At 46.7% G+C, this 15,104-nt stretch overlaps 1 protein-coding gene across 3 annotated transcripts; it reads right to left on the bottom strand.

Moving 5' to 3' along the window:
- Positions 1-107: 107 nt before the first annotated feature.
- LOC137892392 (protein tweety homolog 3-like) lies at positions 108-15,020 on the bottom strand. Of its 3 annotated transcripts, none has more exons than XM_068737465.1 (5): positions 14,873-15,020; positions 13,161-13,351; positions 4,515-4,711; positions 960-1,071; positions 108-877 (listed from the first exon to the last, which is right to left on the bottom strand). In XM_068737465.1, the coding sequence occupies exons 2-5, from the start codon at positions 13,284-13,286 to the stop codon at positions 629-631; spliced, it is 684 nt and encodes a 227-aa protein (XP_068593566.1). In that variant the 5' UTR covers positions 13,287-13,351; positions 14,873-15,020; the 3' UTR covers positions 108-628. The 3 variants fall into 3 exon arrangements, with proteins under 3 accessions (XP_068593566.1, XP_068593565.1, XP_068593564.1); XM_068737464.1 differs by having other exon boundaries at positions 14,508-15,020; XM_068737463.1 differs by having other exon boundaries at positions 14,226-15,020.
- Between the last annotated feature and the right edge of the window lie 84 nt (positions 15,021-15,104).

The following is a 15,104-nucleotide window of genomic DNA, read 5'->3' on the forward strand; positions in this document are numbered from 1 at the left end:
CTGACCCTCTGCATGCGGTTGAATGTTTTTATTTTGCTTAGGAAGGTTTCTAGCTGAGTTGAATGACCCAGAAGAAGAATCAAAGTGGCAGCCATGATGAGAGCTGGTCAAATTCTCTTAATGCTAAGGAAAGAAAAAAACCTTCATGACGTTTTCCATCCAGATTAAGGAATAGTGGTTCGGAAAAGACTATTGGGATTTCTGATTGTCTGCCGTACACTTTTTGGATTTGCAGTCCAGGTTTGAACCTCTGCCTTTGGACTTTGGATTCTCTTGTCTGCCCCTCGTCGGATTTGTTTGCATGTGCATGATTCATGCTCGTGTTTCTGTCCGCTCAGCACCTTTCTGTTTGTCCTATCCCCTCGCTACCTCGCTTACTCCAGCCGTGACGTCGCTGGCTCATTTCTGCTTTGAAACTTAGAATCACACGGTCATAAAACAAAAAGAGGCCATTAGTTTATTCAGCGTTGCTGCTGGTTGGTTCAACACCTTTGTGGTCAGGCCAGAGTGGTTGATTTTAATGGTTTTATCTCTGAAATGAACGTTTGTAATGTAAAAACACACAACTTTGTAGAATTCCCTCTGAACAGATGGGTTTCCAGTTCAATCCAGCAAATTCCTTCTTGCATTACAAAACGTTACTCGTTAGTACTGACCTGTAAAAATCAAAAGCCTCCGTCTTGTGGGCCAAGTCCTCCAGGGAAATGTCAGTGTTGGACCAGAAGGGAACGTCCACCATCAGCCTCACAAGCTCGTCCAGCTGTCCCTGCAGCTTTTGGACGATGGACACGTAGTCCGTCTGCTCCTGGAAGGCTGTCTCCAGCTGGACCAAGTTCTCCTCCACTGTCTGGTTTAAGGCGAGGGCGCTGTCTGACACCTGGACATCCACGGGACAGAGAAGTTAGCCTCGCGTCACGCGTCTCATTCTTTTAAGTGCGAGGACGCGGCGGGTAGCTCACCAGTTTCTCCACCCCGGACACGGTGCGGTTGGCGTGGCGGAGGGAGTACGCCAAGCGGCTGGCCCCGTCGCTCGACTCGCCGTTTCCGTAGAATCCCACGGCGATGCCGGCGCTGGGAGGCGGAAAACAGGAAGCGTTAAAATGACTAATCAATTATTATGGATGTGGATGGACCCATTGTCTCACGGTCATACAGGCGCTCACACGCAGAACGAGGCTGAAGCAAAGACGGTGGAGTTATTAAGTGCAGTTCCTCTGTTAACCAGCAACAGGCGGCGCTGAGCTCGCTGTTCTTTGCATTGGTGTCACCCTCCGGCCTCGGGCCACAGGACTACCAGGAATGATTCTCACACACACACACACACACACACACACACACACACACACACACACACACACACACACACACACACACACACACACACACAGAGTCTACACAACAATTGGGTCACCAGACCGCGCATAATATGATCCTTCTGCAGCCCTTCATCCACACATGACATATGCTACAATATCGGAGGTCCGCGGCCCCAACAGCCTTTCTTCAAAACCCTCGTACTCCTGAAGCATGTTCACCCCCCCCCCCCCCCCCAACACCACCGTCACCTCCTAAGAAATCTCCTTTACACTCTCTATCTCCTGCCCCCCCGCCACACACAGCCCCTCCCCACTATGCTCTTATTTTCTCACTTACCCGCTTGTCTCTTTGTGTACTGTATGTGTGCATGTGTGTGGGTGTGTGTGTGTGTGTGTGTGTTTGAGTGCACTCTTTGTATTGATGGTGTCTCGGTCTGAACGCTAACAACAGGCAGATTTGTAGAGGGGAATTTATGGCCATTGTTAGGGCAATTCATTGTAGCCCATTAGATCTTGAGTAGCCCCATGTTACAGCTGGTTTACACACACACACACACACACACACACACACACACACACACACACACACACACACACACACACACACACACACACACACGCCTGTGTGTGTGTGTGTGTGTGTGTGTGTGTGTGTGTGTGTGTGTGTGTGTTTCAGAGCTTTACGATGGACTTTTATGCGTACATGTGACATAAAGCAGCAAATACAGAAGGAAACGGACTTGACAGGAGAATCATAATAGAGATAAATAAAGGCATGAATGTGCTTCACATGTCGATGTAAACAACGTCTCTTTTTATCGGTCCACTTCCCCGCCCACCAGCTCACTCCATCCTCCATGTCACCTCAGCTTTAACGGGAAGTCATCTCCCTCCGCCCGTGTTTACTCATCCTCTCCTTTCCTTCCTCTCTGTCCTCCTCCCTCCGTGAGTTTCATCTCGCTGGTTTAATACCTGCCGCTCCTATTTCATGACTTTTATCAGCCGGCGGCGTGAGGTATGAGACATAAAAGAAAGAGCCGGTTAGGCAGATAAATGACAGCCAACGTCGGCCGGCTTTATTCTGATTTAACACAAACACACAAAGTCACCATCGGTCCTCTGAGACACAGCAAGTTCCTGTTCAGCTGAATCCAAAATAAATGCATCCAATTAGGAGTACAGCAACATTTTGTATTTCCTACTCAGTCCTGACTGTTCCATGTAAACAGTTGACCGACAGATCCTCACTATGTTTACGATCACAGGACTGTTTGCCTCTCTATTTACAGCCGGATGTCCGCCATTCCCACGCTGGATTCAAATCCCCTACATGCACCATCAGTAACCAAATCAGTGTTACCAAAATCACTTGATGATTCTCTCTTTGTCACTGTGAAAATAGAAATGTTGTGTTAGAGCTGCTACATTTATTCAGAGCCAGCTGCAGTTGTTTAGGGCACCCCTTACATAAAATAAATATTATGACGAGATCCAAGCAGTGAGATGACGAGGACATCCTCCGAGCTGAGGTATCTGAATCAGGATCGGGACGGACATAAATCTGATCGCTGTAGCCCCAATTATTTGCGGTATTGAGTATTCTGTCGCTCATCGACCGATCCTTTCAGCTTCCATACGTAGCACAAAGGATAAAAAAGCTAACGCAACAAACCCTCTAAACACTCTGCAGCTGCACACAAACGGAGGAAGTCCACATGTGGCTGGTGCTGTGCCAAAAATAAAGTATGATGTCATCTTAAAATGTGGACAAAAGAATCGCATGAGTGCTCTGACTCGCATGAAGACACACACACACACACACACACACACACACACACAGATTCATATCAAATATTCAATAAGAAGTATTATAGCTAATCATGAAATATTAAAAGCTGCAAAAAAACAACAACACTTTTCTGCACTGAGTCACGCGAACACACACGGATAGACACACACACACACACACACACACACACACACACACACACACACATATACACGCACAGACTGTATAATTCATTTCTCGTCCCTGCATCAAATCTGCTTCTGTCTCCATGGCAACCTTTCTAGGCCAGTGAAAAAGGCCGATCAGAGAGAAATAATAAATAACGGAGGGGGGACGAAAAGAGATGAAGAAGAGGAAGACGAGAGGGACAAAATGTCTGGAGAGGGGAAGTCGAGGAGCGGCACTGTGTTTGTGTGTGTGTGTGTGTGCGTGTGTGTCATCTGTGTCGAAATACCCTCCGACCCCGCTGCTGTGACTATCGGGTGAAAGATCTCAGTGTTCACATCCTTCAGAATCACATAAACACAACCGGTGGAGTGTGACCACCCGGGCTTTTCTTGCCTAAACTAGACTGAGTGGACTCGATCGGCGCAATGTCGGACGATTACCGGTCATTATGTCGAGTCACGCCGGATGCTGTCCAACGACAACGTGAAGCTCATGACATTTCATTGTTGTGTTTAAGCTAGAAGGTTATAATCCACCTTTACGGTGTTTTTATCAGCCGCTATGTCAATAGCGACAGAAGTGAGCTGCAACAATGGCGACTGTCTGGACTGGAACCTGGGACACGGCCGCTATGAACATCCCTGACACTCCCCTAACTTTGATTGTCTGTTTTTTTGGGAGGGGGGTTACTGGTGGAGTGGAAGCATGTAGCAGTGAAATGAATGCTTTGTATGCAGCAGTAGAAGCAGGCACCGTGACGTCCAGGCTGTTCCCGTCAGCTTTTATCGCAACATTTCAACTTTATTTTGTTGCATTTCTGGCCCCAGCTTGTTAATGTGCACATTTAAAATGGGCATAAAAAGCAAGTGGAGAGAAACGGACAGTACCGTGTGTGCACATAATGTTAAGATGGGTCCCTATGTGACTCAAACGGCGTCCGTCTTGTGCAGTTTTAGCGATAATCTCGCTGCAGCTGTGCAGCAACAGGCTGTATTACACCGAGCCAGCAAATCAGTGCCAACCCTGCCCTCTCCATCCCTAGAGATAAGTTAGAGACTCTATTTAAGGCTATAGTGCTATTCCTTTAATGGAGAATGATTAAATATACTGACCTTTACTCACTCCAGCATTCTTAATAGAACAAATCTTATAGTCGCAGCTGTTGCAGGGGAAAATAAGGTCGAACACCTTCCTGTGACTTCATTCTAAAAGCGTAGACTCTAATGGGGGTGACCTCTCACCTGCAGACGAGCGTGGCGATGATGACGCACCAGGCGGTGCAGCAGCAGTCGGCGCTGGGCTGCTGGGAGTGCGTGCGAGAGTGGGAGGAGTCGTCGCTCTTGCGTCGCCGGCAGCAGAGCCAGAACGAGTAGAAGAGGAGGAAGAGGAGGTCCAGGCCCAGACACAGCAACGCCACCGCCCCGAGCAGCAAGATGGACTGGAGAGAGAGAAGAAACACAATTAGTGGAAACAAAAAATGTATGCCGTCGCAATACAGTTTAAGTCAGAATATTTCCCGTTAAACTCTGAGCTTGATTCATTCAGCCGTTGTCACGGGGGGCGATTTAGGAAGTGGGTTAAACGTGCAGGAAGCAAATCAGCTGATAGGAGGCAGAAACCAGATAGTGAGCAGACGGAGCACAGACACACACACACCAGTTGTGTTCCGCCTCTCCGGCCATTCGAGGCCAGAAAATAGTGTCTGTTAGAAACGGGGTGTTTGATGGATGCCATGAAAAAACACATTTGCACACCATCAAACACGCACACCTCCGCGCAGGGAGAGGAAGCGATGCAGTTGGGGAGCCGTGTGTGTGTGTGTGTGTGTGCCAGAGACCCACCACACAGATCACACACCCGTTAAAAGCTTTGAAGTGTAGAAGAAGGAAGGGGGTGGTGGGGCGGGGGGTAGACAGAGGGGGTAGTGAGAGGGAGGGGAGGGGGGGGGTATATTTGGAACAAAAAAGAGGCTGAAGAGACAGAAAAGGAAGAAGATGTGAAAGAAGATGACAGAAGCGAACACTAAAAATGGAGAAATGGGTAAAGACAGAGACGAGGGCTGGAACAACGATTTGCCATCTTTGTTTTTTTAATCACACACACACACACACACACACACACACACACACACACACACACACACGCAGACAGACACACACACACACACACACACACACACACACACAGACACACACACACACACACACACACACACAATGTTTTTCTTTCCCCCCTTGGGATGTCTGGAAAACTCATTGTATCGCGGGACGACGGAGAGACAGAACGACGGAGGCACGTTTCTGGAAAACCAAAAATCTCCACCTGCTAGACTCCTTCCAGCAGACAAAGGAGCCGTGCCACAGGGCTGCTAGAAACAGCAACAGTGCGAGTCTGGGGAGTCCTTTGACTCCGCCTCTAAGATCCTCGCAGACTTCCCAGATTCACAGGCTTCCTAAACTGCTCCCTTTTTTTTTTGGTGCTGACCTCAATTTTTCTTTTCCTCGCTGCCAGCCAGCGATTCCCTCGCCCTGCGGCAAATGTATGCACCTCTACTGGAGATACGTGTGTGTATTGTGTGTGTCAGAAATTCATATTCAGAAATGCCTCAAATATAATGTTTTGTTTCTTAACAATGTATCAGGGATGCAATCTTGGCAATGTGAAGCGTAATATTCCGGATAAGGGGGTCCTGAACTGGAGCCAGCAGTAAACAAACACAAAATCATTTGAGGATTTTTCTGGTTTCCTGGTGATCTTTTCGGGGGTTTTTCTTGTGAATTACAGAATAATTTGACCTCTTCAGGCCTTGAAAAATTATTAAAAAGACAAGAATAAAACTGAACTAAACTTGTGAACAATCAGAAGACATTTACAACCAGTGAAGAGGGCTTGTAAGAAGACAAACCTGCTGCACAAAAAGTCTACGGCCATGCTTGGTAACTCTAACATTGGTGATGTTGAGCAGGTATGATGTCGACCACGCTCACCACCATAGATTGGCGTGTTAGAACGCTAACTTTGCAGCCGAAGCTGACGTGAAGGACATTAGTTGTGCAGGAATCGGGCTCGACGGTGAGGGCTGCCATTTATCAACCGTTTTAAATATTTGTTGCATTAGTGATATTTAAATATTGTTTTGAAGATGAGAACCAAAACCAGAAGTTGCTGCAAATGAAATTTTTTTCGACAGTGTGTTGAAAAGTCTGACGTCAACATCCCGCATTGCTTCATGGCAAAAAAACTCTTGATTCCTCCATTAAGAGTAATTCATCTCTGGGGCCTGATCTGGCTCGGTGTTTTTCCTACAGAAACGTAACCAGCCACACTAGAGCCAGCTGATATCCTCGCTTGTCGAAGCACTTCTATTGTCTGAGGTCTCTAACCAAGAACCTACAGCTAGGAGGCATTAAACCATACTTTAAATATTCACACGACTCAGGCGGGGGAGAAACCCTTAGTTTAAGTCATTTGTGGCTCCATCCCTTATATTATATCCACAAAATGTTCTATTTTCTTCTCTATCAACACTACTAAACAGCCAGACGTTTACTGGTGTGCCCACATCTTACAATAAAGATGTATCTATGTGCTGCTCTTACATTTGATTTAAATGAATTCAATACGTTTAAGCTCTAACACAGTGCATGGCCCACTAAGTGTCCACTTAGCATACTGTGATGTTGTGTGTAAATCTGTTAAAAAAAGTTAAAACGGCAAGAAATTCTTTTCATGGTCCAAGCACGCACTTAAAAGTTTCAAATTTTTTAAAAATTTGCGTGCGGGCCATTTAAAAACAGGCAGCGGGCCATAGTTGGCCCGCGGGCCGTAGTTTGGCCGCCCCGGAGTTACGCAACAATCAAGTGAGGAATAGCTCGTATTTTTGTGTAATTTGTAGTCGTTATTACTTTCTCATGGGAAAGCAGTTGGTGAAGCCGGGCGGAGTGAGAGGAAAACAGTTGATTGCTTTTCTCCAACAGGTTGAAGAAGCTGAAGGTGAGGAGGGTGAGGAGGGGTGAGGAGCGGGAGATAAGCTATGTATATTCCTGGTATTATACTTTGTTGTTATCTATAGGCTTAGCGCTAGAGACGCCGTGCTACGGTAAGGCCATACCGCGCTCCACTAATGCATTGTTTGATCTCTCATGTCTTTAAAATCAACGTCGGGGATTAAAACCATAAAGCTTGAAACGAATTAAGCTTTAAAGAAGGAGAAGGAAAGCTCCTGCTGTACAACCATGTTTTCATCCGTCATAAATCATAATACAACAATGACAATAAGATGACACAGATACAGCGATGATGAGAGGAAAGTGACACCATAGAGAACGTGTGATAACTTAATTATGGACTGAAGTTAAGAGCTTATCAATTATCAACAAATATTTTGATAATCAATTCATCATTTCAGACATTTCTCTGTCATATATGATATTCAAATTAATATATTTGTACTCTTGGTCTGATAGAAACAACCACAGAACCTTTTGGGAAATTAAAATAACCTTTTTATTCTATTTCTTCATGACATTACGATGCTAAAAAGCATCTACTTTGTACACAAAGCAGTATAAGAACTGATCCAGGACTGGCCGTGTCTGGAGTATGGGCTTAAAGTTAAAACGTATAATCTGACCGAGGAGCAGGTCTCCGCTCCCACTGAGCATGATGGCCGCCAGATTAACCGCCAGCCTGGCGAACCACCGGAGCAGATTAAGCGTGGATCAATTAGCCACTAATAAGCGTGGTGATCTTGGGCGTGCATGTGAGTGTGTGTGTATGTGTGTGTGTGTGTGTGTGTGTGTGTGTGTGTGCACATCTATGCTACTGGAGATCAGCTTGCACGTTGGAGGAGGAGGAGGGGCTAAATGTTAAACGCCCAGGCATAGTGAACTACTTTCAATCTGTCCATTTAATTGTGTGTGTGTGTGTGTGTGTGTGTGTGTGTGTGTGTTTGAGCTGACAGGATCAATCACTTCCACCTCAGCGAGTTGTCCTTGCTCCCCCCCCCCCCTCCTGCCTGGGTGTTACTAGCAGGGGCCTTGTTGCCGTCTATCCTCTCAACTTCCGTCCTGAGGCGCTGACTGACCTCCAGTCCATTCTGCTGTTCTTCACCTGCACTACCGGGTCAGAGAGCAACCAAAACACTCATTTCTCATTTTAAAACCTTTTTGAATTCCACTATGATCCTTTTCAAAAAAAAAAAAAAAAAAAAAAAAATGCGATGAGATAACTTCTTCCACTGTGAAAACTGAAACGCACGATTCAAAATAGCAATTACAGACTTTACTTTCCGCAGCCCGGGAATATGTGTTATTACAGGTCACATGACTCCTCCGTAATGTTCTGCAGCTGTTTTAACTGTGGCCGGTAGCTGACTCTGCAATTCTACCATAATACAAGCAGAGGAGCGCGCACACACACACACACACACACACACACACACACACACACACACACACACAGATAGACACACATGCTACTCCAATGCCTCGTCGAACCTCAGGATGAGAGCTCCTATTTCAGCTCCTCGGGAGACAAAATTAAAAACTGTGAAAACATCCCAGTCAGCATCCCAAATAAAGTCAAAGTCATCAGAGACCCGCTGCTCTTGTCTCTCTCTCTCTCTCTCTCTCTCTCTCTCTCTCTCTCTCTCTCTCTCTCTCTCTCTGTCTGTTAAAGAAAAGAAAGAACATGTCTGCATCGGATAGAAGAGGAACATGAGTGAGTGACATTGTGTGAGAAGAAAGTTTTGAGCAGCTTCAGAGCTCAAGAGCTGAATACAAATGAATCTGCGGCAAATCACATCAGAAAGAAAAACACTGCACAGAAGAATCTCTCTCCATTGTGAGAGAGAGTGTGAGTGTGTGTGTGTGTGTGTGTGTGTGGTGACGGACTCGGTGCACTGAAGGACACTGTGTAGGACCTTGTTTGTGTGTGTGTGTGTGTGTGTGTGTGTGTGTGTGTGAGAGTTTCTCAGCTGGATGAGTGGATGCATGAAAGCCTTTGAGACAGATATACTGAGCCAATCTAAAGACGGGCCTCAGTGAAAGAGTGAAAGAAAGAAAGAGAGCATTCTTTCACAACAGACTCCAGCCCTCCCCTTCCCACTCTCACCCCCCCCCCCCCTCCCCCCTCCCCCCTCCCTCCCTCCCTCTATCGCCAATCCAATTCAACCTCCTTTTTCTTGTTTTTCTCACCCTCTATCCCTCCCTCGCCCTCCCCTCGTCTAGCCAGAATTAATGATTTCACCCTGAATAGAACCCCTATATTCACACACACAATAACACACGCACACACACACACACACACACACACACACACAACCCCTGAGGGAGATCTGTGACCTCACCTCGGCAAACAACGCTAAGTGCTAAATACGCACTGACGCAGAAAGTGAACATACTGTAACATACATGCAGCAGGGAGAACGTGCACCGCTGCTGAGCATACAAACAAACATACGACCACAGAGCAGGATGCTGGGTTTGCACAGAAACAGCCCCGTCGGCTAAAATATGTCAAGATGTAATTAGTCTAAAAAAAAAAAGGGGGTCCTTAAAATTCTAGTGGTCACACACATTGACACACACACTCACAAAGGCCCTTAGTGAAACACTGAATAGCTCGCAGGAAGTGGCTATTTGGCAATTTAGAAGCACCTCCCATGGCCCATCCAGCCTTCTCTCTCTCTCTCTCTCTCTCGCTCTCTCTCTCTGTCCCTCTCTCCTCTCGCCTCCAATCAGTCTCTCTTTATCCTCCTCACTCCTCCTCGCTCCCCGCTCTCCCCTCTCCAGTTCCCATCTCCCTCCCTTGTTCGCGGCAGTGGGTGCCTTCCCACGCTCGGCTCTTGAACTCGCACGCCCTCCGTCCTCTCCCCCGCACGTACATGTCAGCAGACTGCATTGAGGGGTGACTGCGGCACATGAAATGTGGGATTCTGAACGACGTGGTCTTGGCCTTTTTTTTTTTTTTTGTGGGGCTGTGTTTCCTGGTGCAGAGACCTGGAAGTCACCTTGTTTGAGGATTCAAATGAAATGCAGCAAAACTGGGCCAAAGCCCCATTTTTTTTTTGAGGCAGAGCTGCTCTCTAAGGCAGCGCTGCAGACTCCATCAGGGTTTTAGCACAGAAGGACTGCGATCAGTTTCATGCTTTTAATCCTAATGGTCGCTTCTCCTTCCTGCTTATTTTTTTCAATTAATCGATTAGTTGTTAATCCAATAAAATGTCAGGAAATAGTGAAAATAACATTAACAAATTAGCTCAATAAGGTGTCCTTAACTGACATTGATTACAAGCAGAACATCCTCATATATAACAAATCGGAACCAGATTTTCTTTTTGGTTTATATTTTGTTTTGTAAATTTGATTATCAAAATTGGTCACCATCACGATCATTTTCTGTCCATTTGACAAAAGCATAGAGACCGATCAAGCCCCGCCCACCCGGGAGGGTTAAACAATCCATCTCTCTCCGTCGACTCTGGATCGTGTGAAGGTGCCTCCTTGTCAATTCTGTCTGCTGGCAAACAGCAGAAAACCCAGTGGTTGGGTTGCACCACAAAGAACCGAGAACTACGTTTTTAGAAGCTGACAAACTGAAAAACTGAGAATATGAAGACAAAAGTGAGGCATCAGCAGGAGGAACGGGAAAACTGTGCGTTCCTGACACTCAGTACGTCTGACGTTCCATGTGCAGGAAGCTTCCTGTCCAAATGTCAGTTTTAGGCTAACTGTATTTCTGTAAGTTACACTAAAGCATTTTGACGCCATGCAACTTGGGTTGTAGTGGAATGTTGTATGAGGCGGTATGAGGTTGTATGAGGTTGTATGGTGCGGTATGAGGTTGTATGACGCGGTATGAGGTTGTATGGTGCGGTATGAGGTTGTATGGTGCGGTATGAGGTTGTATGGTGCGGTATGAGGTTGTATGAGGCGGTATGAGGTTGTATGGTGCGGTATGAGGTTGTATGGTGCGGTATGAGGTTGTATGACGCGGTATGAGGTTGTATGACGCGGTATGAGGTTGTATGAGGCGGTATGAGGTTGTATGGTGCGGTATGAGGTTGTATGACGCGGTATGAGGTTGTATGGCGCAGTATGAGGTTGTATGGTGCGGTATGAGGTTGTATGACGCGGTATGAGGTTGTATGGCGCGGTATGAGGTTGTATGGCGCGGTATGAGGTTGTATGAGGTTGTATGACGCGGTATGAGGTTGTATGGTGCGGTATGAGGTTGTATGGTGCGGTATGAGGTTGTATGGTGCGGTATGAGGTTGTATGAGGCGGTATGAGGTTGTATGGTGCGGTATGAGGTTGTATGACGCGGTATGAGGTTGTATGACGCGGTACGAGGTTGTATGACGCGGTATGAGGTTGTATGAGGCGGTATGAGGTTGTATGGTGCGGTATGAGGTTGTATGACGCGGTATGAGGTTGTATGGTGCGGTATGAGGTTGTATGGTGCGGTATGAGGTTGTATGACGCGGTATGAAGTTGTATGGTGCGGTATGAGGTTGTATGAGGCGGTATGAGGTTGTATGAAGCGGTATGAAGTTGTATGACGCGGTATGAGGTTGTATGGTGCGGTATGAGGTTGTATGAAGTTGTATGACGCGGTATGAGGTTGTATGGTGCGGTATGAGGTTGTATGACGCGGTATGAGGTTGTATGACGCGGTATGAGGTTGTATGAGGCGGTATGAGGTTGTATGGTGCGGTATGAGGTTGTATGGTGCGGTATGAGGTTGTATGACGCGGTATGAGGTTGTATGAGGCGGTATGAGGTTGTATGGTGCGGTATGAGGTTGTATGACGCGGTATGAGGCTGTATGGTGCGGTATGAGGTTGTATGGTGCGGTATGAGGTTGTATGACGCGGTATGAAGTTGTATGGTGCGGTATGAGGTTGTATGAGGCGGTATGAGGTTGTATGAGGCGGTATGAAGTTGTATGACGTGGTATGAGGTTGTATGGTGCGGTATGAGGTTGTATGAGGCGGTATGAAGTTGTATGACGCGGTATGAGGTTGTATGGTGCGGTATGAGGTTGTATGAGGCGGTATGAGGTTGTATGACGCGGTATGAGGTTGTATGGTGTGGTATGAGGTTGTATGGTGCGGTATGAGGTTGTATGGTGCGGTATGAGGTTGTATGGTGCGGTATGAGGTTGTATGGTGCGGTATGAGGTTGTATGAGGTTGTATGGTGCGGTATGAGGTTGTATGACGCGGTATGAGGTTGTATGAGGTTGTATGGTGTGGTATGAGGGTTAGGGTTAGGGTTGCGCTCTGTTTCTATTGGTTCTCGCGACTACTGGAGAGCCAAGCAAGCTTCGCCTACTTGCTCCCCCTCATCAGATTGTCTAGGATGATGTGCAGTTCATCCAAAGTGGCATTTTAATAATTTCTTAATAAGTCCTGAATAGGTAAAACTCTCCAATATTTTCAAATAAAAAGGCAAACATTTGAGAAATGTAATAAACATTTTTAAATAAATGTGTCTTTTTCCTTCCTCTGGTAATTAATCTTCCCTTTGCTCAGATGCAGAGTGCAACCATTAAGGGTTCCAACCCCAGGTTGGGAACCACGTCACTTTTGATTTTAATCAGCTAATAAATTCTGCACAACATATATCCATAAAAATGATGGAGCAGGTGGGGGATCAGTGTCCTGATTCAAGGACATTTCTCTCTCTCTGGCACAGCATTGATCGATGCCGGGAGGGAAGCCACAACAACTCTGTGGTTGCAGGACAGCCGGGGGCCACCACTCCGCTTGTGAAACGACAGCGTGCGCAGGTGCCAGGAGGCGGGACGATAAGGTGATGCTGCATGATGAAGAGGATGATGAATCCCGAGTGGGAGGTAATTACTCCCCCGTACTCGTCTTACCTTCTGGTACTCAGAGTCCTCCGGTCTGAAGTCGCTGCTGACGAGCTGAAATTCGATGTTGAAATGAGGCATCCGGTGGAGCAGATTCACCCACCAGGGCGGAGAGTAGTTCACCACGGCCGCCATCCTGATCCAGCTACCTGCCTGCCGCCTGTCACTTCACTCTCAAAAGCCGATTCCTCACACGGACACTGTGGAGAGATTCACCACTGTTGTGGGTTAACAGGGCAGAGAAATGGCTTCATGCACTATTCTCACCTCCTGCCATGGCAGATGGAGGTGGAAAACCGCTAGTATCGATGTCATTCCGCCAAACACATTAAGTAAGATGACGGTTCAGTATCCACAGTCCTTGATGCTAAAACCGTTGACCACCAAAAACATCAAGAAACCTAGTTCGGTCAACTGGAGTAATTACTGATGACCAATGTGATGAGTTATCTGTGATTAGTCAGCGACAGCGGTGGGACAAACATCAACATGCCGATATATTGCACACTCTTTTTTTTTGCATTTGTTGGGGATAAACTTGCACACAGTTTTATTAAGATGTCCTATAAATTCCACATTAATGTGCACAAATTGAAAATATTTGAATCGTGAAATGCGTCCAATCCAGCAGTTCTGTCTTTTTGTATGTCTGTGCCCATCAATGACACGGCTAAAACACTGCAATATGACATATTACTTCATTTAAAAAAAAAAAAAAAAAAATTATTATTATTTGAAAGTGGAAATCTTTCATAATGACCTCAAACAATATGATTATTTTGCCCATTTGAGGGTCTGTTTTCCTTTACAGTTCCTGGTGTATTGTGGGTAACAGCTTTGTCATATAATGTGCCTTTTATCGTGACAACCGTGGGCAATATTAGTGTCATATAATCTGTCCTTCCCACTCTAGTCACAAACAAACCCTTAAATGCCTCGTTGTGCTGATGATATTTCTCCTAAAATGACATTTTAAGATATCCTATTGTGAGCACATATTAAACCAATGAGGTCATACTGTATTTGAACATCCTGTACATGAATTATAACACAATAGAGTGGCTGACAGCTTACCTCGCATCACCCAATTGACGCCCATACGACGAAAACACAGGCTTTCGTGAGATAAACGTGTCGTGCACGGTTTAAATGGCCGTTATATACCGAACCACGACTCTTTCTATTACACCGACTTCACTGTACCGACGCATGTAGGTCGACTCAGTCGAGGGTATCCTCGCAAAAGAAAACGGATTAGCTATCTTTATCCCGCTTTGTGCGTTAAAACTACCGCAGTCTCCCGGAGTCTGTGGGGCATCACACAGCCGCAGACGAGGCACCGTGTCGCGACCTTACCTCGGTGAAGCCAAAGCGGGTGCAGACTCTCGTTTTTTGGGGGGCAGTCTTTGGGAGTCCGAAGGGCCGGCGGTGTAGTTCACCTATTGTCTTCTTCTATTCTTCTATCGTGGTGGATTTGAACACCACAGCCGTGCGCTGCTGCTGCATCAACGCGGCCGCACCGAGCTCGCTGCGGTCCCAACCACATCGAAAACAACGGAACGACGGTCACCGACCCGGTGCGCTCTCATTTCACCGAGACGCCCTCCCGTTTTCACTGCCTTCCCCCCCAGAGAGCAACAATGCCTCGGCAGATTAAGGGTTAAAGTCGTTGACCCGCAACGTTGTTAACGTTCACGCCGTCGTTAGTCGTTCGTTCTTACACCATATTTAACGGTTGGTGCTCGTCGGTGCTGTTCCCACGATGACCGTCGTCGAGTTCAAGGGAGTTTAGCGCTGCGGCTCTTCAATTGGATGATATTGTTGGAGCGTGAAGCGAACACGGTGTTTAAAGAAGCCCTGGAGGACGGGGCTTTGCGGCAGCTCTCTCTCTCTCTCTCTCTCTCTCTCTCTCTCTCTCTCTCTCTCTCTCTCTCCTGTGTGTGCGCGCGTGTG

This window comes from Cebidichthys violaceus, unplaced genomic scaffold, assembly GCF_023349555.1.
Source record: "Cebidichthys violaceus isolate CVI_PGR_0920_01 unplaced genomic scaffold, fCebVio1.0.p SCAF_79, whole genome shotgun sequence".
Lineage (NCBI taxonomy): Eukaryota > Metazoa > Chordata > Actinopteri > Perciformes > Stichaeidae > Cebidichthys > Cebidichthys violaceus.

Excerpts from the sequence above, each read along its gene's own strand:
- LOC137892392 (XM_068737465.1), bottom strand. The coding sequence starts at position 13,286 with ATGGCGGCCGTGGTGAACTACTCTCCGCCCTGGTGGGTGAATCTGCTC. Across the intron at positions 4,712-13,160 it reads AGGACTCTGAGTACCAGAAG|TCCATCTTGCTGCTCGGGGC; the intron begins GTAAGACGAGTA and ends CTCTCTCTCCAG. Across the intron at positions 1,072-4,514 it reads ATCGCCACGCTCGTCTGCAG|CGCCGGCATCGCCGTGGGAT; the intron begins GTGAGAGGTCAC and ends TCCGCCTCCCAG.